General features: G+C 48.5%; 2 protein-coding genes across 2 annotated transcripts; both read left to right on the forward strand.

Moving 5' to 3' along the window:
* The first annotated feature begins 8606 nt into the window (after window positions 1-8606).
* On the forward strand, window positions 8607-12373 carry LOC120999792 (cleavage stimulation factor subunit 2-like). The gene is given in 7 exon segments (XM_040430771.1): window positions 8607-8688; window positions 10619-10843; window positions 10846-11357; window positions 11359-11485; window positions 11488-11555; window positions 11557-11662; window positions 11665-12373. Coding segments are annotated over 6 exon segments (1431 nt in total). The 5' UTR covers window positions 8607-8688; window positions 10619-10695; the 3' UTR covers window positions 12135-12373.
* A 5308-nt stretch (window positions 12374-17681) lies between these two features.
* Window positions 17682-25485, forward strand: SAYSD1 (SAYSVFN motif domain containing 1). The gene is made up of 3 exons (XM_040430772.1): window positions 17682-17938; window positions 23236-23427; window positions 24827-25485. The coding sequence occupies exons 2-3, from the start codon at window positions 23242-23244 to the stop codon at window positions 25157-25159; spliced, it is 519 nt and encodes a 172-aa protein (XP_040286706.1). The 5' UTR covers window positions 17682-17938; window positions 23236-23241; the 3' UTR covers window positions 25160-25485.
* The last annotated feature ends 60 nt before the right edge of the window (window positions 25486-25545 follow it).

Below are 25545 nucleotides of genomic sequence, written 5' to 3' on the forward strand. Positions count from 1 at the left end.
AAGAAATCGTCGAACAACGAACCGGAACTTTTACTGAAATGTTTGGGTTCGGGTCCGGGGTCCAAAAATCCTAAAGTTCAAAGTTCGGGTTCACTCAACCCTATTCATGACCTATCCTAAGGAGAGATCATCAGTATCCAAAAACCCAGACACTCTTTAATGGGTTGTACAGAACTAGAAAAAGTTCCCTTTTTTGTCTCCAGGTTGAGCCCCATGGGTGACCACAGACAGAGAAGGCCTTGTTTCTGGGGACTCATTTAAAGGGTTTTTCCACAAATATCATTAATTATAGTTTATCCACAAGATAAATGTCTGTTTCACACGAGCGAGTCCATTGCGGGAATCGTGCTCCGTGTGAGAGTGTGATCCTCCGCTCTGGACTTGCAGGAGCGCACGGCATTATCATGATTTATAATGCTATGTGTCTCTGCTTGACCTTATTTCTACAGAATCATAGTGACAGCTTTATGTCACTATGATTCTGTGGAAAAAAGGCCATGCAGAGACACATAGCATTATAAATCATGATAATGCCGTGCGCTCCTGCAAGTCCAGAGCGGAGGATCACACTCACACACGGAGCAGCAGAGCGCTGTACATGGAGAGTGGACGGAGCAGCAGAGCGATGTACATGGAGGGTGGACGGAGCAGCAGAGCGCTGTACATGAAGGGTGGACGGAGCAGCAGAGCGCTGTACATGGAGTGGACGGAGCAGCAGAGCGCTGTACATGGAGAGTGGACGGAGCAGCAGAGCGCTGTACATGGAGAGTGGACAGATCAGTAGAGCGGTGTATATGGAGGGTGGACGGATCAGTAGAGTGCTGTACATGGAGAGTGGACAGATCAGTAGAGCGCTGTACATGGAGAGTGGACAGATCAGTAGAGCGCTGTACATGGAGAGTGGACGGAGCAGCAGAGCGCTGTACATGGAGGGTGGACGGAGCAGCAGAGCGATGTACATGGAGGGTGGACGGAGCAGCAGAGCGGTGTACATGGAGGGTGAACGGATCAGCACAGCGCTGTACATGAAGGGTGTTGTCACGATGCGCTCTGTGCGTGGTTCCAGGAGGCGGGGACGGTCGAGGCGCACTCACGTCAGCGCGCCCAGCGTCGCACTTTCCCTTGGTAACCACACTGGGGCTGAGTGCCGAGCTGATCACTCGGTGCTCGGCTGGATTGGAACTCAGGAGTCATGTGACGCTGGCCACGTCACATGACTCCACTAGCACCCTATTTAAACAGGCAATCTGCTGGCCACAGATTACCTGTTATTGAGGTCCTTCCTGCAATATTACTTACCTGGTTTGTTGATCCTGCTTGTCCTCTGATTACCCGTCCGTCTCATCCCTTGGTCTTGGGCGTTTCCTCCTGGTTCTGACTTCGGCTTCTCCTGACGATCCTCCGCTTGCTCCTTTGGTTTCTGACTTGGCTTGTTTGACTACTCTGCTGCTTGTATTGTCTGTCTTCCCTGCACTTATCCTAGCTGAGGGTTTGTCGACCAGTTGTCCCTTGTCACTAGGACTTGCGAGGAAAGTAGGTAGGGACAGGGGCGCGGGTTGAGCTTAGTGTTCACTTCCCACCCCCTGTGTGTGTGACAGGTGGACGGAGCAGCAGAGCGCTGTACATGGAGGGTGGACGGAGCAGCACAGCGCTGTACATGGAGGGTGGACGGAGCAGCAGAGCGATGTACATGGAGGGTGGACGGGAGCAGCAGAGCGCTGTACATGGAGGGTGGACGGAGCAGCACAGCGCTGTACATGGAGGGTGGACGGAGCAGCAGAGCGCTGTACATGGAGGGTGGACGGAGCAGCAGAGCGCTGTACATGGAGGGTGGACGGAGCAGCAGAGCGATGTACATGGAGGGTGGACGGAGCAGCAGAGCGATGTACATGGAGGGTGGACGGAGCAGCAGAGCGCTGTACATGGAGTGGACGGAGCAGCAGAGCGATGTACATGGAGGGTGGACGGAGCAGCAGAGCGATGTACATGGAGGGTGGACGGAGCAGCAGAGCGATGTACATGGAGGGTGGACGGAGCAGCAGAGCGCTGTACATGGAGGGTGGACGGAGCAGCAGAGCGCTGTACATGGAGGGTGGACGGAGCAGCAGAGCGCTGTACATGGAGGGTGGACGGAGCAGCAGAGCGCTGTACATGGAGGGTGGACGGAGCAGCAGAGCGCTGTACATGGAGGGTGGACGGAGCAGCAGAGCGCTGTACATGAAGGGTGGACGGAGAGCAGCAGAGCGCTGTACATGGAGTGTGGACGGAGCAGCAGAGCGCTGTACATGGAGAGTGGACGGAGCAGTAGAGCGCTGTACATGGAGGGTGGACGGAGCAGCAGAGCGCTGTACATGGAGGGTGGATGGAGCAGCAGAGCGCTGTACATGGAGAGTGGACGGAGCAGCAGAGCGCTGTACATGGAGTGGACGGAGCAGCAGAGCGCTGTACATGGAGGGTGGACGGATCAGCAGAGCGCTGTACATGGAGAGTGCACGGATCAGCAGAGCGCTGTACATGGAGAGTGGACGGAGCAGCAGAGCGCTGTACATGGAGAGTGGACGGAGCAGCAGAGCGCTGTACATGGAGAGTGGACGGAGCAGCAGAGCGCTGTACATGGAGGGTGGACGGAGCAGCAGAGCGCTGTACATTGCTCCGTCAGTCCCATAGATTATGTAGGTTCCTCCACCTCCCTGAATAATGTAGGCTTAAAGGGATTCTGTCACCAAGATTTGTGCTATAGAGCTGTGGACATGCACGGCTAGATCGCCGCTAGCATGTCCGCAATATACCTGTCCCATAAAGCTGTGTGCTTTTATTGCAGTGCTCCAGACAAAAAAAAAATGACCAGGAGCCATTGGCTTCTAAACTAAAAAATTTAGGAGCCAAATTACATTTTTTTGTCGCCTCTGTTCATTCGGCGCAGGCGCTCTGAGATGAGGAGGCTCGTCTCCTCAGCACTCCCTCAGTGCGCCTGCGCCGATGACGTCTTCTCTTTCGGTGATGTCATCGGCGCAGGCGCACTGAGGGAGTGCTGGGGAGACGAGCCTCCTCATCTCAGAGCGCCTGCGCCGAATGAACAGAGGCGCCTGCGCCGAATGAACAGAGGAGGAGATCACGGCTGGCCCTGTCAATCAACACGGCGAGGGGGCGGTTTTCTGCTGCGGCTACCAGCAAGTAGACGCCCTACTTGCTGGTAGAGCCCTGATTTACATATTATAAAACTTCGTTTTCTAAAGAAACGGCCGCATGAAAGTAAGACCATTATATTCTCCTATATCGCACTATAAGGAATGTAACTATCCAAAAAAAAATATATGATTTTTGTGGGGTGACAGAAACCCTTTAAGCATGCATGGGATAGGCATAAGGCCATCCTTCATCTAAGATAGGGCCAGGGGCTATCCATAGTACTCAGTATATTGGGCAGACTAGATGGGCCAAATGGTTCTTATCTGCCGACACATTCTATGTTTCTATATGTGTAATTTTTTGGGTAAATAAATTCCATTAATCCATTCACAATGTCATGCTCTTCCAGAGGTTTTTAAGATTATTGGTCAGTTTCTCTGCCTACAAGATATTATGACAGAGGCTTGGTTTACTTTTGCAGTTCTCAAAACTGAATTTGACTCAGCAGAGATCACATGCCTCTTCTTCACAGCAAAAATGTTATAACATGAACAGAGTTGAGAAAAATACCTTAATCCGAATGCAGAATCAACCTAATTAAACTAATATGGAAAGTTGTTATTCTAAAAAAATCTTCATCTACTTGCATATAAGTTATACCAGCAAGAATTAGTCTTTATGTAGAAAACTGATTTAAATCAAGCCTTACTGACTAGTGATTTAAATCATTTTGATTTAAATCAAATCCACCCTGGTTCCTATGCTTCCTGGCTGATGTTTTGGTCACTTTTGAATGCTGGCGGTGCTTTCACTCTAGTGGTAGCATGAGACGGAGTCTACAACCCACACAAGTGGCTCAGGTAGTGCAGCTTATCCAGGATGGCACATCAATGCGAGCTGTGGCAAGAAGGTTTGCTGTGTCTGTCAGCGTAGTGTCCAGAGCATGGAGGCGCTACCAGGAGACAGGCCAGTACATCAGGAGACGTGGAGGAGGCCGTAGGAGGGCAACAACCCAGCAGCAGGACCGCTACCTCCGCCTTTGTGCAAGGAGGAACAGGAGGAGCACTGCCAGAGCCCTGCAAAATGACCTCCAGCAGGCCACAAATGTGCATGTGTCTGCTCAAACGGTCAGAAACGGACTCCATGAGGGTGATATGAGGGCCCGACGTCCACAGGTGGGGGTTGTGCTTACAGCCCAACACTGTGCAGGACGTTTGGCATTTGCCAGAGAACACCAAGATTGGCAACGGCCACTGGCGCCCTGTGCTCTTCACAGATGAAAGCAGGTTCACACTGAGCACATGTGACAGACGTGACAGAGTCTGGAGACGCCGTGGAGAACGTTCTGCTGCCTGCAACATCCTCCAGCATGACCAGTTTGGCATTAGGTCAGTAATGGTGTGGGGTGGCATTTCTTTGGAGGGCCGCACAGCCCCCCATGTGCTCGCCAGAGGTAGCCTGACTGCCATTAGGTACCGAGATGAGATCCTCAGACCCCTTGTGAGACCATATGCTGGTGCGATTGGCCCTGGGTTCCTCCTAATGCAACACAATGCTAGACCTCATGTGGCTGGAGTGTGTCAGCAGTTCCTGCAAGACGAAGGCATTGATGCTATGGACTGGCCCGCCCGTTCCCCAGACCTGAATCCAATTGAGCACATCTGGGACATCATGTCTCGCTCTATCCACCAACGTCACGTTGCACCACAGACTGTCCAGGAGTTGGCAGATGCTTTAGTCCATGTCTGGGAGGAGATCCCTCAGGAGACCGTCCGCCACCTCATCAGGAGCATGCACAGGTGTTGTAGGGAGGTCATACAGGCACGTGGAGGCCACACACACTACTGAGCCTCATTTTGACTTGTTTTAAGGACATTACATCAAAGTTGGATCAGCCTGTAGTGTGTTTTTCCACTTTAATTTTGAGTGTGACTCCAAATCCAGACCTCCATGGGTTGAAAATTTTGATTTCCATTTTTTATTTTTGTGTGATTTTGTTGTCAGCACATTCAGCTATGTAAAGAACAAAGTATTTTAGAAGAATATTTAATTAATTCAGATCTAGGATGTGCTATTTTTGTGTTCCCTTAATTTTTTTGAGCAGTGTACAATTGTCTGCAGCGGTATCACAGATCCGGCAGCCGGCCTCAATAACAGGGCATGCGATCTGTGGCACCTGAGGGGTTAATTGCCGCGGATCGCATACCCTGTTAGTGAGGCCGGGTGCCGGGTCTGTGATACCGCTGCCGACACTTATGTTTTACATTCATTGGTGGCGCAGTGGCGACAGCTCCTCCCTGCTATCTCCCCATTGGTGGTAGTGGCGGCCGCGTCACAGTGGAGAGGGAGGGACTCCTTCCTTCTCCACTGTGCTACTGAAGAGAACTTAGGCTGCGCAGGATCGCGGCGGTACAGTCGCAAATGGCGACAAGACTAAAAATTCTTGTCGTCATCTGCAAATTTTAAGGCGCATTGGCGACCGTTTTGGTCGCCATCTGGAGCCCTGTATTGTGCTTAAAAAATGATTTAATATATATGTAAATGAGTCTTGTATGTGTCCAAGGGGCTGTACGGACCTTCCTGGAGCCCAGCCACGCCCGCCTGTGAAGGAGCCCAGCACCGCCTATGTCCTCCGAATCTCCTCCTTTCATCACCGACAGATTGCCGCGAGGTCGCGCATGCGCAGTGTCGGTATAGTGTTCCTTCCCTGTGCTGGCATCAGCCTCAGGGAAAGAACTGCGCATCGCGAGATTACGGCAATCTGTCGGTGATGAAAGGAGGAGATTCGGAGGACATAGGCGGTGCTGGGCTCCTTCACAGGCGGGCGCGGCTGGGCTCCAGGAAGGTCCGTACAGCCCCTTGGACACATACAAGACTCATTTACATATATATTAAATCATTTTTTAAGCACAATAAAAGCACACAGCTTTATGGGACAGGTATATTGCGGACATGCTAGCGGCGATCTAGCCGTGCATGTCCGCAGCTCTATAGCACAAATCTTGGTGACAGAATCCCTTTAAGGCTTATTGTAAGTCCAAGAGAGGCAGTTCTGTTAGTGTTAGGCACCCATCTGCAGAAGCCACCTTGACGTCGGTAGATGAGCCCGACACGTTTGATCAAAAATGTGCGCAAGGAGCTTCTATTTTTTCATTTATAGTAGGTAATCTAGAATGACCCCCATTTCTCAGTTCTGTTGCTTCATGTGAAATGTTGTGCAGCCATGCTTTTATTAGTTCACTGATTGGATAGAGTCAGACTGTGCAGGGACCCCCCCCCCCCAGCCGGTTACACCCCTCTGTACCCTTACTACAGACTGCTAGAAACGGCACAGCACAGAGCCATAGGAATAGAAGCTCCACAATGGGGAATACATAATTCATAACTTCTAGCAGGAATAATAGAGGAATGGCACAACATACAGCCATAGGAATAGCTATTAACACAGGCAGGTCAGGAGGGGGGACGGGTCCTCTTTAAATGTGTGAGGTGGGAATGGAGCAGTGGCCACTCATGCACTTTGCCGCTTCATAATTAGGGATGAGCGAATCAACTTCGGATGAAACATCCAAAGTTGATTCACATAATATTTTGTTCTAATACTGTACGGGGCAGAAGCAGGAGCTCCATACAGTATTAGAATGTATTGGCTCCGATGAGCCCAAGTTATTGCTTTGCGAAGTACCAATTGGAACCGCACCCGAGTTCGGGAAATGTTTTTTTTTTTTTTAAAAAGGACCCGTCCCCGCTCCTGACATGTCCGTGTTAATAGTGTCATGTATCCCCCAATTCTGGAGCAGCTATTCTTATGGCTGTATGTTGTGCCATTTCTGTATTATTCCTGCTAGAAGTTATGAATTCTGCATTATTCCCCATTGTGGAGCTTCTATTCCTATGGCTCTGTGCCGTTCCTAGCAGTCTGCAGTAAGGGTACAGAGGGGTGTAATAAAAGCATGGCTGCACATTTCACATGCAAACAACAGAACTGAGAAATGGGGATCATTCTAGATTAAAGTGGTATTATACCTACTATAAATGAAAAAATAGAAGCTCTTTGCTCACATTTTTGATCAAACGTGTGTCGGGCCCATCTACCAGCGTCAAGGTGGCTTCCGCAGATGGGTACCTAACACTAACAGAACTGCCTCTCTTGGACTTACCTAAGCCTACAATGTTCAGGGCGGTGTAGGAACCAGCTACAATTGTACACTTGCTTGGCTGTTCTCTAAACTCCACACAAGTGGAAGGGGCATGCTGGGAGTTGTAGTTTCACAACAGCTGGCGTGCCGAAGGTTCTGATCCTTGGAATAGAAGCCCCACAAATGGGGAATGCATGTCAGGAGCGGGGACACGCTCGCTTTAAGGAAACCCCTTCATAATTGTGCCTCCAATTTCAGAAGAAGAGTCAGGGTGGGTGCGAGCTGTGAGACCCCCACAGCGGCTGACACCAGAGGATGCGCCTCCTATGGGCCGTATCCCAAAAGCACATTCAGAACTTCCTATGGATTTTAAAGGAGAATCTGCAGGGTAAACTACGCGGCAGATTATTTTTACACTTGAGATTTAAAAAGAAATGTCCGGACCGTTCTTGACACGGAATCCACATCCAGAATTTCACTGAAAATGGCCAAAAATATTCGGTGTGAACATAACCAAAATATATTCGGTACACTTAGGCCTCCTGCAACACGACCGTAGGTGTCCCTGTTGCCGTATTGCGTTCCGTATGCATTCCGCCTCACGGATGAGGACCCATTCACTTCAATGGGTTCACAAATCCGGACCCCTACGGAGTGCTTCTGTGGGGTTTCGTCCCCGCAAAGAGATAGAACATGTCCTATCTTTTGCGGAACAGGCGGATCTCGGACTCATTAAGCTACTTTCACACTAGTTTTGGCTTTCAGTTTGTGAGATCCGTTCAGGGCTCTGCGGCCCAAAACGGATCAGTTTGCCCTAATGCATTCTGAATGGAGAAGGATCCGCTCAGAATGCATCAGTTTGGCTCCGTTCAGTCTCCGCTCTGGAGGCCGCCTGCGGCGTTTTACTGTCCGCCTGACGTAACTGAGCCAAACGGATCAGTTTTCTCTGACACAATAGAAAACGGATCCGTCCCCTATCGACTTTTAATGTTGTTCATGACGGATCCGTCTGGCGATGTTACAGACAATACAAACGGATCCGTTCATGACGGATGAATGCGGTTGTATTATTGTAACGGATCCATTTTTGCCAAAACGCCAGTGTGAAATTAGCCTAGAAATGGTCGGCGATCCGCTGTGGCTGCCCCAGGGTTCGGTGTCAGGAGGCCTTATACCGTATATGACCCGTATATAACGGCCTCCCTGTCTACATCACTCATGATGAGGCTGCCATCTCAATCATTCTCCTCAGAAAGCCGCCCGCCCTCCACCTATTTATACCGCAGGATCACGTGCGCACACGAGCTTCCTCCGGCCAATCAGAGCGCGTCAGTCTCCCGCTGATGACGTCATTAGTCTCTAAGAGGACGTGGTGCAGTCGAAGCCGGAAGGAGTTCAGTTGGGCTCCCGCGGGGTGCAGGTGAGAGAAGTGGGGTGAGGTCTGGATAGGTGGGGCCCTGCAGGTGCACAGGAGCGGCTTCCTAGTCCAGAATCACTGTGACCCCGGTGTAAGGGACGGTTTCCCGCCATATGGTGTAGTTACCTCAGCGCTCCGCCGCCATGTTCACACACGCCGCAGGCAGCAAGCGGTCACCGCAGAACTGGGGCCCGGAGCGGCTGACTGAGGGCCCCCGGGATCTAGAGTGAGCTGTGTATCTAAGCCTGCATGTGTGCGATACCTTCTACTGAGCAGTGTATCTACGCCTGCCGTGTGCGATACCTTCTATTGAGCCCGTGTATCTAAGCCTGCGTGTGCGATACAATGGCTCAGTAGAAGGTATGTCATGAGTGATACATCTGCTGAGCTGATGTATCCAAGCCTAACACGTGTGGGATGCTGTGTATCTGATCCTGTCACGTGTGAAACCCTCTACTGTAACTGTACCTAAGCCCATCATGTGTGATACTGATGTATCTAAGCCCTATAATGTATGGTGTCATCGGCTGAGCCCCCTTTGCAGAGCGGTTACTGCAATTTTAGAAATATTTCGGTAAGAGCATGAAAGGTGTATAGTAAGTATCAGACGGTCCCCGGTGACGTGCGCCTCACTGGAGTACAACCCCCTTCAGGAGGGGGGCTGGCGATGACCGCAGGGCTCTCACTAGAAGGGGCCGTCCACGTATTATGGACCGTGATATACGGGCACTGGCCATGTGCTCTGTGCTGTGCTCCCATTGACTTGAATGGGTCAGAGATCTGTAAGATTGGGACGCGTTATCTCTGCGGTGCGGAGGCACGGATCGGAAGCGCTTCCTTAGGCAATCGCTCCGTGCCTCCGCACAAGACATGTTCTATCTATGGCCGTGTGTTGCAGATCATGGACCTATGTCCAAGTCAGAGTCCACATCCCGAAGCGACGCGCACACGGCTGGTGCTTGTGTATTGCGGTCAGTAGTGGTAGTAGCAATGGCTCCCGGTTTTCTTTTATCGCCGATTGTGCCGTCTCCTCAAATAATTAAAGTTATAAAGTTTAATTTCTTTATTATGAAAAATATGGTAAAAAACCAACACAGGTTTAGAGGAGCTCTCCCTCTGTTGACGGATCAGTTGTAGTAAGGATCAGTGAAGTGGACAGAACTGGTCACTGCAGTTCTGTGTCGCAGTGACCGGCTCCATCCACTGCAGAACAGCTGATCGCAGGGGGGCGGGGCTTTCGGCCATCACAGGTAAAGGCTATGCACACATTTGCAGTGTTTTTTGTTTTTTTCTATTATGTGATAGAAAATATTCTGTAGTATTGTTTCATTAAAAAAAAAGTTCTTAAAGGGTATTCTCCAGCTTTTAATATTGATGACCCATCCTCAGAGTAGGTCATCAACATCAGGTCAGTGGGGGTCCGACAGCCAGCACCCCCGCCGATCAGCTGTATGAGGAGACGGCGCGCAGTGTGCACCTTCCATCTCTCTTCCTGCTGCTTTGACATAGCAGTATCAAGAGAGGGGATGTGCACACTGCGCGCCGTCTCCTCATACAGGTGTCGGGCCCCAACGATCTGATATTGATGACCTATTCTGAGGATAGGGTCATCGATGGTAAAAGCCTGATGGACATTGAGATTCAGGCGGATACTTGTGTATTAGATCTGTCCTCCTAATATATGCACTAAACATTGAAGCAGAAGCGTCCATAGCATTGAAAAAAAGGAATGGCGGTGCCTCCTGCCCGAGCATTTGCACCTATGTCCGGGCCATGGAGCATCGCCGAGTGTATATTCGTTTGATTTTCGGGGTCATGTAGACTTCTGAGCCGGGCTTAGCTGGTACTTCTCCTCTTCATCAGGTGACTTTTATGGATCTCTGTGATTTTTTTTTTTTTTTTTCCTGGTACTGATGAGATATTTTTCACGCAGATATAAGATCTCATCCAAGGAGGAAAAGACGAGGAGAACGCCTTGGACGATTGTGGTGAGGATCCACGTGCTATCAAATGGCGGGATTGAATGTTCGAGATCCTGCCGTGGATCGATCTTTACGGTCGGTCTTCGTCGGGAACATCCCATATGAGGCCACCGAGGAACAGCTGAAGGATATTTTTTCTGAAGTGGGACCAGTTGTCAGCTTTAGACTGGTGTATGACAGGAAACTGGTAAACCAAAAGGTTATGGCTTTTGTGAGTATCAGGACCAGGAAACCGCGCTCAGTGCCATGCGCAACCTGAATGGAAGAGAGTTCAGCGGCAGAGCTCTGCGGGTCGATAACGCAGCCAGTGAGAAGAACAAAGAGGAGCTGAAGAGTCTTGGAACAGGGGGACCTATAATCGAGTCTCCATATGGGGATCCAATGCCCCCAGAGGATGCTCCGGAGTCTATAAGTCGAGCTGTTGCTAGTCTACCCCCTGAACAGATGTTTGAACTTATGAAACAGATGAAGCTGTGTGTGCAGAACAGTCCCCAAGAAGCCCGAAATATGCTCTTACAGAACCCACAGCTGGCCTATGCCCTCCTTCAGGCTCAGGTGGTCATGAGGATTGTGGACCCTGAAATCGCCATGAAAATCCTTCATCGTCCAAACATGGCTCCACCCATGTTAACAGGAAACCCACAGACCATTCAAGGTCCAAATGTTCCACTTGGTCAAGCTAATGCTCCTGGTTGGGCCGCCTGCACCTGTGGGAGGTATGCATGTGAATGGTGCTCCACCAATGATGCAGTCACTACCCATGCAGAGTGGAGGTCCAGGTCCTATAAACCCTGGACAAGGACCAATTCTTCAGGGCGTTAATATTCGGATCCTCGAGCTCCTCTACAGCGTGGTCCTCCAGCAAATAGCGCCCCACCACGTGGGCTTCTTGGGAGATGGCCCTAATGACCCACGAGGAGGAACACTGCTTAGCGTTACCATTGATGAGCAGCCTAACCGTGGCTATTTGCCACCACCTTTACAAGGTGGTGGACTTTGCACCATGATAATAGAGGTCCTGCAACCCTTGAAATTAGAGGGGGCCCCATGGGAGAACCACCTCGTGTCATGATCGGAGATTCAAGAGGAGCGCCCATGTTGGATCCACGTGTTCCTGCTTTGGATTCAAGAGCCCCTAGAGACTCCAGGGCAATGGAACCTCGACCCATGGATGTAAGGGGCTCTGTTCCTGCTCCCACATCCAGAGGTCCCATGCCTGGCATGCAGGTGTCAGGATCTGTGGGTCCTCAGCCACCGAGACCAGTTGCTAATGTTCAAGCAGCTTCGGGACAAGGTGGCTTTAGTCCTGGACAGAACCAGATCACCCCACAGGACCATGAGAAGGCTGCTCTGATAATGCAGGTTCTGCAGTTAACCTCAGACCAGATCGCCATGTTGCCACCTGAGCAAAGACAGAGCATCCTCATCTTGAAGGAGCAGATTCAGAAGTCCACAGGCGCCCCGTGAGCGTGGCATTACCGTCATGTGGAAACTAAAGCAGTCTTTTTCAGAATTTTCTGCGCTGCTAGTTTTTGTGTGATTTAGTGTCTGTAATAAACGGTATTACATTGAATATTTCCGCACAGCTCGGGTGTAGGCCTCAAGGCCAAACTGAGAAAATAATGATCCTTCTTTCCGGTATCTGCAGATGATACCTGCTGGTTCACCATGTCCTCTGTTCTGTAAAATAAAGTATTACCACTGATTGTAAGACTCCGTCCTACTGTCAGACGTCCACCAGTCGGTAGCAGATGTGAAGTAGATTTAGGAAAGTGTCCCCTAAGAAATCAAGTGAACCGTTCCCATTTCTCTAGACTCGTGTGGAGTAAGTGTCCATTCAGACGTCCGTAAGTGTTTTGCGGATCCGCAAAACACTGACACCTGCAATGTGCGATTCGCACATCAGACACTATATAGAAAATGCCTTTTCTGGTCCGTAATTGCGGACAAGAATAGACATGTTCTTTTTTTTTTTTTTCAGGAACGGAATTGCGGATCCCAAGAAAACGGATGCAGATCCCGAAAAATGCGGATTCACATCTGTTCCAGCCCCATTGAAAGTGAATGGGTCTGCAAATTGCGCAACGTATGCGGGCCCAAATTACGGACGTGTGAATGGACCCTTAGTGAGGGTTTTCTGCGTTCACCTGCCAGTTTCTGTTCATTGAGGTAGGGAGGCGAGTACCAAGCTGGAGGCACACACTTGTAATCACACAGAGCATCGTGGATCCGTATGATGCTATGAATTTGGGTCAGTAACCCAGCGGCCGGCCCAGGACACGCATGCAGCAAAGTCCGGCCTTACAGTTGTATCTCCTAGAGATGCATCCTTTGCCTCCTTTACGTCTGCCGTCTGAATTATCTGTGGACCACACACACTTGCCCATTGCTTTTTAATGTGTAGTATTTTTTTTACTGACGGCGGGTCACTTGAAAATTTTTTTTTAAAAATCAGACGTGCACTACTGTGGTCTATGATGTGGGCCAAATACGAAGTTTATAGGTCCATGAAAAATCACTGACAACACGGATGGTGTCTGGTCTGTTATTCACTGACGTGGGGGGGGGGATCCTCTGAAAATTAGTTTTCAGCTGAGCAGTGTATGGAGTACGGATAACACACGGAGGGCAAAAAAAACGTTTTTGTTTGTGTTTTTCATGACATCAATCGGGAATGCATGGTAATGTAGCTCTGATTCCTGACGAGGTCTCGGCAGGGCAGAACGTGGACGTCTTATTGCACGAATAGGTCGAGCTCACAGTCGTGAATGAAAGCAGTCTAAAACACTCCGTACATACAGGATGTATTACTGAAGCAACGCTTACGTTTTTTTTTAAGCCTTAAAAGTTGGTGCTGACTCTTATGAGGATGGGTCCGTCAGAGCCAGGGTAGCCTTCATAGACAAACCGCTTCCTGCCAAGATGCAGGGCAGTCGCAGCCATGGATGAATGTCACCCGTCCTGATTGCGTTGCAGTGAGTACTCCGCAAAATCTGCTCCATGTTTAGCGGTTTTCCTTATTTTGGCTTTGGCGATCTCGTCACTCACAGGTTTGTGGTTTCTCCTCCAGTAAACTGGAGATGGGGTTAATGACTGCCCGTCACTTTATTACAACACCTGCAAGGATGCATTAAAGGGACACTGACAGGCCGTATGTAATTGTCCCAGCAGGGCGGGAGCGTGGATGGGCCTCGGCTCATTAGTATTTCTACAGACTGCCTGCCAGTCCGGTGTAGTTCTGTGATTGCAGTATATACTGACACGTCAGCCCGAGCTCATTAGTGACATTTCATGACAAGTCCGCACAGTGTACTGGAGGTCCGCCAGGTGAGGGGAGGCCATGAATTGTGCCGTATGGTCCAAGCTGATAACATCTTGTCCACAGAATAGCGATACCGGTCAGGTACCGACAGCTTTATTATACAGGAGGCTCAGTCTGGGAGGATTCTGATTAAAAGTGGTCCCCCCCCCCCCCCTATTTTATTTTTCCTCCGTCATTACCCCAGCTCTGCCGTGTGGACCTGGAGGCTTGGGAAACTTGACCTCAGTGAGGATCCATTTGTAGTGGAAAGAAGTTCAGAAGATGTTAAAGTGGAGGACATTGTGCATCTGGGGCACAAAACACAAGAAACAGCGATTAAATCTGTTCAGGGACATTTTTAGAGCTTTAACTCCATCTTGCCCGTTGTTATCCAGGTTGAGGTCTGAGGCATTTACCGCTGTATGCAGTTGTGCAGCCAAAGCCGCTCCTGTGGGCCTCGTTGCCTCTTCGTGCAGTAAGGATGCAAACGATGCCAGTTATATAAAACAACCCCCCCCCCCAGTATCATTGGCGGCTGCACGTTCCTGTTTACCCCTCGTTCACACGTCAGTATTTGACAGCTAAAACCAGGATTAGACCATAAACTGAGTAATAGGAAGATTTGTGCTTCTTTGTTTTAGACCCACTCCTGGTTTTGGCTTATAAATCCTGATGTAAAATGCTATGTGAATGAGACCCTACACAACAGGTTATCTGCACGCATAAAAGGTACAGACGAGGGTTTTCTCGTTTGTTGGCCGATTGCCCCTATGTGCAATCGTATGACTGATCGTTGGAGTGTGTAAATTGGCCTATACCACAAAAAAAAAAAAAAAAAGCTGTAATAAAATATACAAACCTGGAACGAAAGGCTCAATAAATTCCGGATAAAAAAATACTCGTCAGCCAGTTGGCGCACTCCAAGCGAGGTCTGAAGGGCCAGTGCAGACCAGCAGTTTCCGAGGTAGTTTATTACTAGTGATCAGATACTTATCACCTCTCCTGTGGTGAAGAACATTTATATTACGGCTATGGACACCTTTCACGTGGGAAAAGGATTCTTTCATACGTTACCATCAGTAAAAAAAAAAAAACACGGAGCCCGTGTTCACATCACTGTTTAGTTTTCCATTCTTCTGATCCGTGAGAACATAAAAAAACCAACAAAAACGGATCCTGTATTTTAAGCTTCCATTAGGCACAGTTATACACATTTTGCATCCGCTTTAGGGCTCTTTCACACTTGCGTTGTCCGGATCCGTCGTGCACTCCATTTGCCGGAGGTGCCCGCCGGATCCGTAACACCGCAAGTGAACTGAAAGCATTTGAAGACGGATCAGTCTTCAAAATGCGTTAAGTGTTACTATGGCAGCCAGGACACTATTAAAGTCCTGGTTGCCATAGTAGTAGTGGGGAGCGGGAGAGCAGTATACTTACCGTCCGTGCGGCTCCCAGGGCGCTCCAGAATGACGTCAGGGCGCCCCATGCGCATGGATGACGTGTCCATGTGATCACGTCACCCATGCGCGTGGGGCGCCCTGACGTCACTCTGAAGCGCCCCGGGAGCCGCACGGACGGTAAGTATACTGCTCCCCACTACACTTTACCATGGCTGCCAGGACTTTGGTGTCTTGGCAGCCATGGTAACCATTCATTACCGTCGGATCCGGTAATGCGCCGAAACGACGTTTAGCTTAAGGCCAGATCCGGATCAATGCCTTCCAATGGGCATTAATTCCGGATCCGGCCTTGCGGCAAGTCTTCAGGATTTTTGGCCGGAGCAAAAGCGCAGCATGCTGCGGTATTTTCTCCGGCCAAAAAACGTTCCGGTCCGAAACTGAAGACATCCTGATGCATCCTGAACGGATTTCTCTCCATTCAGAATGCATTAGGATAATCCTGATCAGGATTCTTCCGGCATAGAGCCCCGACGACGGAACTCTATGCCGGAAGACAAGAACGCAAGTGTGAAAGAGCCCTTAGCCATTTCCATCTGAGATCCATTATTTTAGATGGGGGAAAAAAAGTCCTACACAAAGTATTTTTTCCAAAATCTCAGATGGAAATGGTTAAAACGGAAGCCAAATGTGTGTAACTGCATAACGGAAGCTTAAAATAAAGGATCCGGTTTTTTTTGTTTGTTTTTTCTGTTCTTCTGATGAGTCATGTAAACACGGCCTAAGTTTAATTCTGCAACCTTTATCCCTTCGCTCATTTTTAATGTCCCTTCACAATATACAACCGGCTCCTATTTTAAAAATGTTCTCGTGTCATATCCCTTCCTGTCACACTTGCTGGATGTGAGTTGTGTGTGTTCAAGATGCTGCTGCCCTCACTAGCTCTCGTGTATCAGCACAGCTTCTTTCCAGGGATCTCACTCCTGTACAGACTTGCTGAGTGTTTAATTCTCCCTCCTCTTGCACAGTTGGCTGTGGGTGCTGTGTTCTCTCTGCACGATACACAACAGGATTCACCACCTCTCCCCTGCAGGATGTATTGTGTGCTTTCTTCTACAGTATGATGCAGTACAACGTACGCATTGCCTGAAGACTTTGATGCTTTCCTCTTCCGCTGCTTTCTGATCGGCCGTGTACAACCTCCTCCCCCTCCCTGCTGCATTCTGATCTGCCGTGTACAACCTTCTCCCCCTCCCTGCTGCATTCTGATCTACTCTGTACAACCTCCTCCCCCTCCCTGCTGTATTCTGATCTACTCTGTACAACCTCCTCCCCCTCCCTGCTGCATTCTGATCTACTCTGTACAACCTCCTCCCCCTCCCTGCTGCATTCTGATCTGCCGTGTACAACCTTCTCCCCCTCCCTGCTGCATTCTGATCTACTCTGTACAACCTCCTCCCCCTCCCTGCTGCATTCTGATCTGCCGTGTACAACCTGCTCCCCCTCCCTGCTGCATTCTGATCTACTCTGTACAACCTCCTCCCCCTCCCTGCTGCTTTCTGATCTACTCTGTACAAACTCCTCCCCCTCCCTGCTGCTTTCTGATCTGCCGTGTACAACCTCCTCCCCCTCCCTGCTGCATTCTGATCGGCCGTGTACAACCTCCTCCCCCTCCCTGCTGCATTCTGATCGGCCGTGTACAACCTCCTCCCCCTCCCTGCTGCATTCTGATCTGCCGTGTACAACCTGCTCCCCCTCCCTGCTGCATTCTGATCTACTCTGTACAACCTCCTCCCCCTCCCTGCTGCATTCTGATCTACTCTGTACAACCTCCTCCCCCTCCCTGCTGCTTTCTGATCTGCCGTGTACAACCTCCTCCCCCTCCCTGCTGCATTCTGATCTGCCGTGTACAACCTCCTCCCCCTCCCTGCTGCATTCTGATCGGCCGTGTACAACCTCCTCCCCCTCCCTGCTGCATTCTGATCTGCCGTGTACAACCTGCTCCCCCTCCCTGCTGCATTCTGATCTACTCTGTACAACCTCCTCCCCCTCCCTGCTGCTTTCTGATCTACTCTGTACAAACTCCTCCCCCTCCCTGCTGCTTTCTGATCTGCCGTGTACAACCTCCTCCCCCTCCCTGCTGCATTCTGATCTGCCGTGTACAACCTCCTCCCCCTCCCTGCTGCATTCTGATCGGCCGTGTACAACCTCCTCCCCCTCCCTGCTGCATTCTGATCTGCCGTGTACAATCTCCTCCCCCTCCCTGCTGCATTCTGATCTGCCGTGTACAACCTCCTCCCCCTCCCTGCTGCATTCTGATCTACTCTGTACAACCTCCTCCCCCTCCCTGTTGCATTCTGATCTGCCGTGTACAATCTCCTCCCCCTCCCTGCTGCATTCTGATCGGCCGTGTACAACCTCCTCCCCCTCCCTGTCGCATTTTCTAACACTGCAAGAAGGAAGATGGAAAACAGAGTGGACACAGCCAGGAGCAGTGTGCTGTCTGATCTGTCACATGAAGCCACACAGCCGGCTATGTGAAGGAATTACACACAGTCTACAGCAACAGCACGGTAGGACATATTTAATGAAGACTAGAAAGTTGCTTGAAATTTAGCATTTAGAAAGTGAATGAGCATTAACAAAATATCAGTGCAAATGTGTCCATAGCTTGTAAGCTTCAGAGCACCCTGTGTAGCATCTTCTGTACGCGCTGTACAGTAAAAGAGTCAGATCATGTATAAAAGTTGGAAGAACTGAGCTCGCGGAGCAGCTTCCGGGCGGCAGAGAAGCAGCCGTGATACAAACACCAGTTTAAAAATAGATTTTCAATGACCGCGCAGTTTTGCCGGCTAAAACTGCTGTCTACGTAAGTGCCATTTAAAGGGGAAGGGAGAGAACAGCACACGTGCATCCACCTGTCCATTCACAGGCGTGAGACGGGGCCCAGCATCAGATGGATGTGGATACGGCCCTTTAAGAGTCTGTTCAATAATGGCTGCACAGTTTTGCAGGTAAACAGCAGCTTTACCCATTAACAATCGAATTGAAGACCGCACAGAGCAGGATTTTGGCATGGTTTTCAGCTGCACCTCGGACACCCAGAGATTGCTCTGTGGGGACTTAAAAATCTAAAATTTGTGAACCCACACTGATGACTGGAAGAGATTAACCCCTTAACGACCACCCACCGTCTCTTAACTATTGCAGGTCTCTGGTCTGCAGCAACGTCTTTGGTGTTGTTGCCGATGGGGGGGTGGGGGGGGTTTAAATGGCTGCCGGAGCGCTCCAATGCTTACTGGTACAGCCTGTGTTCCTAGAGCTGACTCCTGCTTAAAGGGGTTGTCCCGCGAAAAATATTCTACAGTTTTCAAACCAAGCACCTGGATTTGAAGACTTTTGCATGTCATCAAAAAAATTTCATAGCCATTAAAGGGAACCTGTCACCAGGATTTTGTGTATAGAGCTGAGGACATGGGCTGCTAGATGGCCGCTAGCACATCCGCAATACCCAGTCCCCATAGCTCTGTGTGCTTTGTGTAAAAAAAAAATGATTCGATACATATGCAAATTAACCTGAGATGAGTCCGGGACAGGACTCATCTCAGGTTAATTTGCATATGTATCAAATCGGGTTTTTTACACAATAAAAGCACACAGAGCTATGGGGACTGGGTATTGCGGATGTGCTAGCGGCCATCTAGCAACCCATGTCCTCAGCTCTATACACAAAATCCCGGTGACAGGTTCCCTTTAAATTATTCATTAAAATGTATCTGTATAGCGCCACCTGATGTTTGTTTTATTTTTATTTCTTTGTCCATCTCACTGAGAAGGCCGCACATGCTCAGTTTCATCCTTCAGCTGCCTCCTGAGTTGTGATCGGGAGAGTGCTCCAGCAGAATGGACACTCCCCTTGAGCTGTGATAGGGAGAGCATGGACACGCCCCCTCAGCTGCAGCAGAAAGGACACTCCCCTTGAGCTGTGATAGGGAGAGCATGGACACGCCCCCTCAGCTGCAGCAGAATGGACACTCCCCTTGAGCTGTGATAGGGAGAGCATGGACACGCCCCCTCAGCTGCAGCAGAAAGGACACTCCCCTTGAGCTGTGATAGGGAGAGCATGGACACACCCCCTGAGCTGCCCCAGAAAGGACACTCCCCTTGAGCTGTGATAGGGAGAGCATGGGCACGCTCCCTCAGCTGCAGCAGAATGGACACTCCCCTTGAGCTGTGATAGGGAGAGCATGGACACGCCCCCTCAGCTGCAGCAGAAAGGACACTCCCCTTGAGCTGTGATAGGGAGAGCATGGACACGCCCCCTGAGCTGCCCCAGAAAGGACACTCCCCTTGAGCTGTGATAGGGAGAGCATGGGCACGCTCCCTCAGCTGCAGCAGAATGGACACTCCCCTTGAGCTGTGATAGGGAGAGCATGGACACGCCCCCTCAGCTGCAGCAGAAAGGACACTCCCCTTGAGCTGTCAGCTTGATATAAATATGGCAGATCAATGAATGGGAAGATCTGAATCCATGTGAGGTGCAGGGCTGGTTCTAGCTTTGTTAGGAAGAGATCGTCATGTTCTGTATGATGTCTGATTTACATTTTTAATTAGTCATGGGATAACCCCTTTAAAAGCCAGGTTCTGACAAAGCTCCGACGCCTGCTGTTAACCCTTTGATCATGCCACGATCCATACCATGGAAGCAATTCTACGAAGGACCCCAGGGCTGTCTGTGCTGTAAGCCTGCGGTTAGGACGCACTAGTCTCCCTCACAGCAGCCGTTAGCACATGAGTAGGCTAATACGTTATAAATGTGAAATAATGTAAAAATAAAAGTTATAATAAAAAAAATTACTATTTACTGTAAAATATATTCTATTTGCACACATAAAATTCATACTGGTATCCAGGCAACTATAATGACATGAAGAATTTAACCACCTCCCGACTGCCTAACGCAGGGATGCATCCTGCGGGCGGCCGGGTTATTCCTCCTGGACGCATATACGCGTCATCTCGCATGAGCCGAGATTTCCTGTGACCGCGAGCTCACAGGAGCGCAAGGTAAACGAGTTGATCTACAGCCTGCCAGCGGCGATCATTCGCTGGCAGGCTGTAGATGCGATTCTTTTTTTTAACCCCAGAAAGGTATATTAGACGCTTTTTTTTTAACAGCGTCTGATATACCTGCTACCTGGTCCTCTGGTGGTCCCTTTTTCTTGGATCGACCACCAGAGGACACAGGTAGCTCTGTAAGTAGCACCACTACACTACCCCCCCCCCCCCTGTCACTTATTAACCCCTGATCACCCCCCTGTAAGGCTCCATTCAGACGTCCGTATGTGTTTTGCGGATCCGCACATTGCCAGAACTATATAAAAAATGCCTTTTCTTGTCCGCAATTGCGGACACGAATAGGACATGTTCTATAGGCTCTACAAAAAACGCAGTGTTCGCCCGATCAGGCCTGATCTTGTGCGCACACTTGCGTTCAGTCCGCCCCACCACAGTGACAGAATTTTATTTTTTTCTGATCACTGCAAAAACACCGTAAAATTGCTGCGGCGCTATAAAAAGATCACTTTTGAGGGGCATGGCGAGTTCATAGAAGATTTTTTTTTTTTTGGCACAAGTTTGCGGAAATAGATTTATTTTTTTTATTTATTTTTTTCTTACAAAGTCTCAAATTCCACTAACTTGTGACAAAAAATAAAATCTTACATGAACTCGCCATACCCCTCACGGAATCCAAATGCGTAAAAATGCCCTGTGAAATCCTAAAGGTGCTCATTGGAATTTGGGCCCCTTTGCACATCTTGGCTGCAAAAAAGTGTCACACATGTGGTATTGCCGTACTCAGGAGAAGTAGGGCAATGTGTTTTGGGGTGTATTTTTACATATACCCATTCTGGGTGAGAAATATCTCTGTAAATTGACAACTTTGTATAAAAAAATGGAAAAAGTTGTCATTTACAGAGATATTTCTCACACACAGTATAGGTATATTTAAAAATACACCCCAAAACGCATTGCCCTACTTCTCCTGAGTACAGGGATACCACATGTGACACTTTTTTGCAGCCAAGATGCGCAAAGGGGCCCAAATTCCAATGAGTACCTTTTTAGGAGGGCATTTTTAGACATTTGGATTCCAGACTTCTTCTCACGCTTTAGGGCCCCTAAAATGCCAGGGCAGTATAAATACCCCACAAGTGACCCCATTTTAGAAAGAAGACACCCCAAGGTATTTCGTGAAGGGCATGGCGAGTTCATGTAAAATTTTATTTTTTGTCACAAGTTAGTGGAATATGAGACTTTGTAAGGAAAAAAAATAAATCATTTTCCGCTAACTTGTTCCAAAAAAAAAAATATTCTAGGAACTCGCCATGCCCCTCACGGAATACCTTGGGGTGTCTTCTTTCCAAAATGGGGTCACTTGTGGGGTATTTATACTGCCCTGGCATTTTAGGGGCCCTAAAGCGTGAGAGGTATTTCGTGAGGGGTATGGCGAGTTCATGTAAAATTTTTATTTTTTGTCACAAGTTAGTGGAATGAGATTTTGTAAGAAAAAAATAAATAAAATCCATTTCCGCTAACTTGTGACAAAAAATAAAAACTTCCATGAACTCACTATGCCCATCAGCGAATACCGAAATGGGGTCATTTGTTGGGTGTTTCTACTGTTTGGGCATTGTAGAACCTCAGGAAACATGACAGGTGCTCAGAAAGTCAAAGTGCGTAAATTTATTTTTTTGCACCATAGTTTTAAACGCTATAACTTTTACCCAAACCAATAAATATACACCTATTGCAGTTTTTTTTATCAAAGACATGTAGAACAATAAATTTAGAGAAAAATTTATTAGAAATGTAGTTTTATTTGAAAAATTTTACAACAGAAAGTGAAAAATGTCTTTTTTTTTTTCAAAAATTTTGGTCATTTTTGATTAATATCAAAAAAAGTAAAAATGTCAGCAGCAATGAAATACCACCAAATGAAAGCTCTATTAGTGTGAAAGAAAATGAGGCAAAATTCATTTGGGTGGTAAGTTGCATGACCGAGCAATAAACGGTGAAAGTAGTGTAGGTCAGAAGTGTAAAAAGTGGCCTGGTCTTTCAGGGTGTTTAAGCACTGGGGGGCTGAGGTGGTTAATTATCAGGTTATTTAGCGTAAAACATGAATGACGTATAAAATAAAAATACCAAAAATTCCTTTTTTCTATATTTCCAAGGCAAAAAAAAGTATTTAAATTACAACGTAATTCATAAGTATCTGCAAACCATGCCAAAAAAGACAATTTCTCCCATATAAAGCCTCATTCACATGTCAGTCCCCATTCATTGTAATGTGTGCCGGCTCTATGTTGTCTGTGTTCACGTCCATTATAGTCTATGGCTCCGTGTAAACCACGGCTGCCCTCCGTGTTGCGTCCATGTTTCGCTGATGATTAAGAAGCGATGCTTTGAAAATTTATTTTTCAGCTGTTCAGTATCAGTGAAACACGGATCCTTCACGGATGCATCACTGACCACGTGCTCACGGATTTGAGCACGGACGTGTGAATGAGGCGTAACACAAAGACTGACGGTCAAAAACGTTACGGCTGCTGTAATGCAGAGAGGCAAAAATGAAAAACTGTTTCTGGTGATTTAAGGGGTTAATAACGAGGTGGATAGCTTTTACCGAACGACATCCTTACTCAAGAAGTCACTTCAGCGTCTTCTAACGATTCCTCACACGCCCGGCGCTCACTTATCTCTCATTATGAACCTTTATGAGCAGCCTCCTGCGTGTTGATTTCTATTGATTGCTCGTTTAGTTTCTGCACTTGTTCCTAGAGTCAAACCAATTGTCTTTCCGCGGCAGGGACCCATGGAGCAAAGGCTGGCGGAATTCAGAGCGAGAAAAGCCGAAATTCGTCTGCCGCCTGGGCCAAGCGGTGGCGGGGAGGGGAGCAGAGACGCAGAGCAGAAAGGAAGGACGTTTATACAGGCGGCAAAAGAAAAAATATTCAGGGTCTGCAGCAAGTGGAAAACCGTGGAGCCTGCAGAGACCGAGGTGAGACCGCGGCGCCAAAATGCAGACCGTTAAAAGAACACGGGCAGAACTGACGTGTTGTGCCTGGGGCAGGAAAGTGACATAACACATCAGAGCGCTCCTTTTAACCCCTTCGACCTCTGATGTGTACGTATGTCCAAGGATTGTCACCATATGCAGCGGCTGCTGGCGGTGTAATACAGCTGACACCCAGTCATTTAACCCCTCAGATGCCGCGGTCAATAATGGCTTCAGTATGTGATGGGTTACACAGATGGTGGGGGGGGGGTCCCTGCCATAGTGAAGCTTAGTCTCCCAGGCACTTCAGAGAGCAGAATCTGGCAGAATAAAGTTTCATAATCACTCTACTTCTGGTTATGAAAGCTACCTAGTGCTGTCAGTAGTGTTAGGTGAAGCGAGCTTCAGATGTTACATCCGAGGTCAAAACTTCGGATTAATACTGTACCAAGATCTGGCTTCGGTTCCGACTAGAACCTCGGAACCGAAGCAGAGTTTGGTTTCAAGTTTTAAAGTGGTTTTCCACTTTAAAAGTCAACCACCGAAGTTATTCAGAGAAGTCATGCACGACTTCGTGAAAAACAAACTTGGGCTCATTGGAGCCCGTACATTCTAATACTGTACGGAGACGGATCTCTGTACAGTAGTATTCCGAAGTTTTGAATGAAGTGACATCGGATGAATCATACGAAGCTCGCTTTGCTCAACACTAGCTGTCAGCAGTTTAGCATGGTCAAAACTGCTGACAGACTCCCTTTAAGGTGGAAAAAAAGTAAAAAAAAAAAAAGAAAGTATAAATGTATTGCTATACAAGTTATCGTGTCATTTATACCACACGGTGAATGCCATAAAAAAAAAAAAAAGGAATTCTGGAATTGCTGTTTTTCTTCATCCCCAAAATAGTACAAATGAAAACTACAATTTATCCTTTAAAAAACATTCACACAGCTCTGTGAAAAAAAAAAAAAGTTATGGGTCTTAGACTATGGCGGTAAGGGATTATATTGCGCCAAAGTAGTAAAACATAACAGAACGATATCAATTGTGTATTGTTATAATCACAGGGACCCACAGAGGGAAGATATCATGTCAATTATCCTACACAGTGAATGCTGTAAAAAAAAAAATAGAATAAAAAGTCGTGTGTGTACCCTGAAATGGTGCCATAGAAAAAAACTTGTCCCACAAAAAAAATGAAAAATTAAAATTATGGCTATTGGAATATGTAAAAAGATCCCTGCGCTCTGAAGACCAAAATAGGCTACGTCCTTCAGGGGTTAATATATAGTTTAATGCTAGAAGAGGTCTTGTATGAGCCGTGCAGTACCCGACGGCCGCTCCGTTTTGTGTGGACGCACAGTAGCTGGCGATTTTTAGATTTCGGTTTGTTTTTTTTTTGCAGGTTTTGCGGAGGATGCCAATGACCCCAGAAGACGCAGCACAGTCCGATGCCGAGCCTGCCTCCCCCTCCAGGTGGAAAACCATCCTTCTATTGAAGTTCATCCTGTGGCTCGTACTGCTCGGACTGTTTGTGGAGCTTGAGTTCGGCCTGGCCTACTTCGTCCTTTCCATGTTCTATTGGATATATGAAGGAACTCGCGGGCCTGGCCAAAGAAAGAAAGGGGAGAGGAGCGCTTACTCCATCTTCAACCCCGGATGCGAGGCCATTCAGGGAACGTTAACTGCAGAGCAGTTCGAGAGAGAGCTTCTGTACAGTCCCCTGGTCGGCACCTAGGACGAGCAGGCAGCGGTCAGCGTATGTTATATAGGCCGGCCAGTCCCATCCTGCACTGGGGCATTGTAAAGTTTTCACATCTGAGACAATTGGGCCATATTGCAAGGATAAGCCTGCATTGTCTGATAGGTGCGGGTCCCGAGAGCTGAGCGGTGAAGGTGGTGGCCTAAGCACCCTGGACTTTCTGGGGTTCGGCCACCACCACGCTTTCTCTTCGTAGTGGTGAATGGGATTGCACCGCACTTGTGTGGCCACCACTCCCATTCATTTCTATGGGTCCGCAAAAAAAGCGGAGGTTACTCCATGTGCATTCCGTTTCCATATGTCCGTTCCGCCAAAAAATAGAACATGTGCTATAATTGTCTGCATTATGGACAAGGATAGGA

The sequence above is a fragment of the Bufo bufo genome, chromosome 4, assembly GCF_905171765.1.
Source record: "Bufo bufo chromosome 4, aBufBuf1.1, whole genome shotgun sequence".
In the NCBI taxonomy this organism is placed as follows: Eukaryota; Metazoa; Chordata; class Amphibia; order Anura; family Bufonidae; genus Bufo; species Bufo bufo.

Excerpts from the sequence above, each read along its gene's own strand:
- SAYSD1 (XM_040430772.1), top strand. The coding sequence starts at position 23,242 with ATGGAGCAAAGGCTGGCGGAATTCAGAGCGAGAAAAGCCGAAATTCGT. Across the intron at positions 23,428-24,826 it reads TGGAGCCTGCAGAGACCGAG|GTTTTGCGGAGGATGCCAAT; the intron begins GTGAGACCGCGG and ends TTTTTTTTGCAG.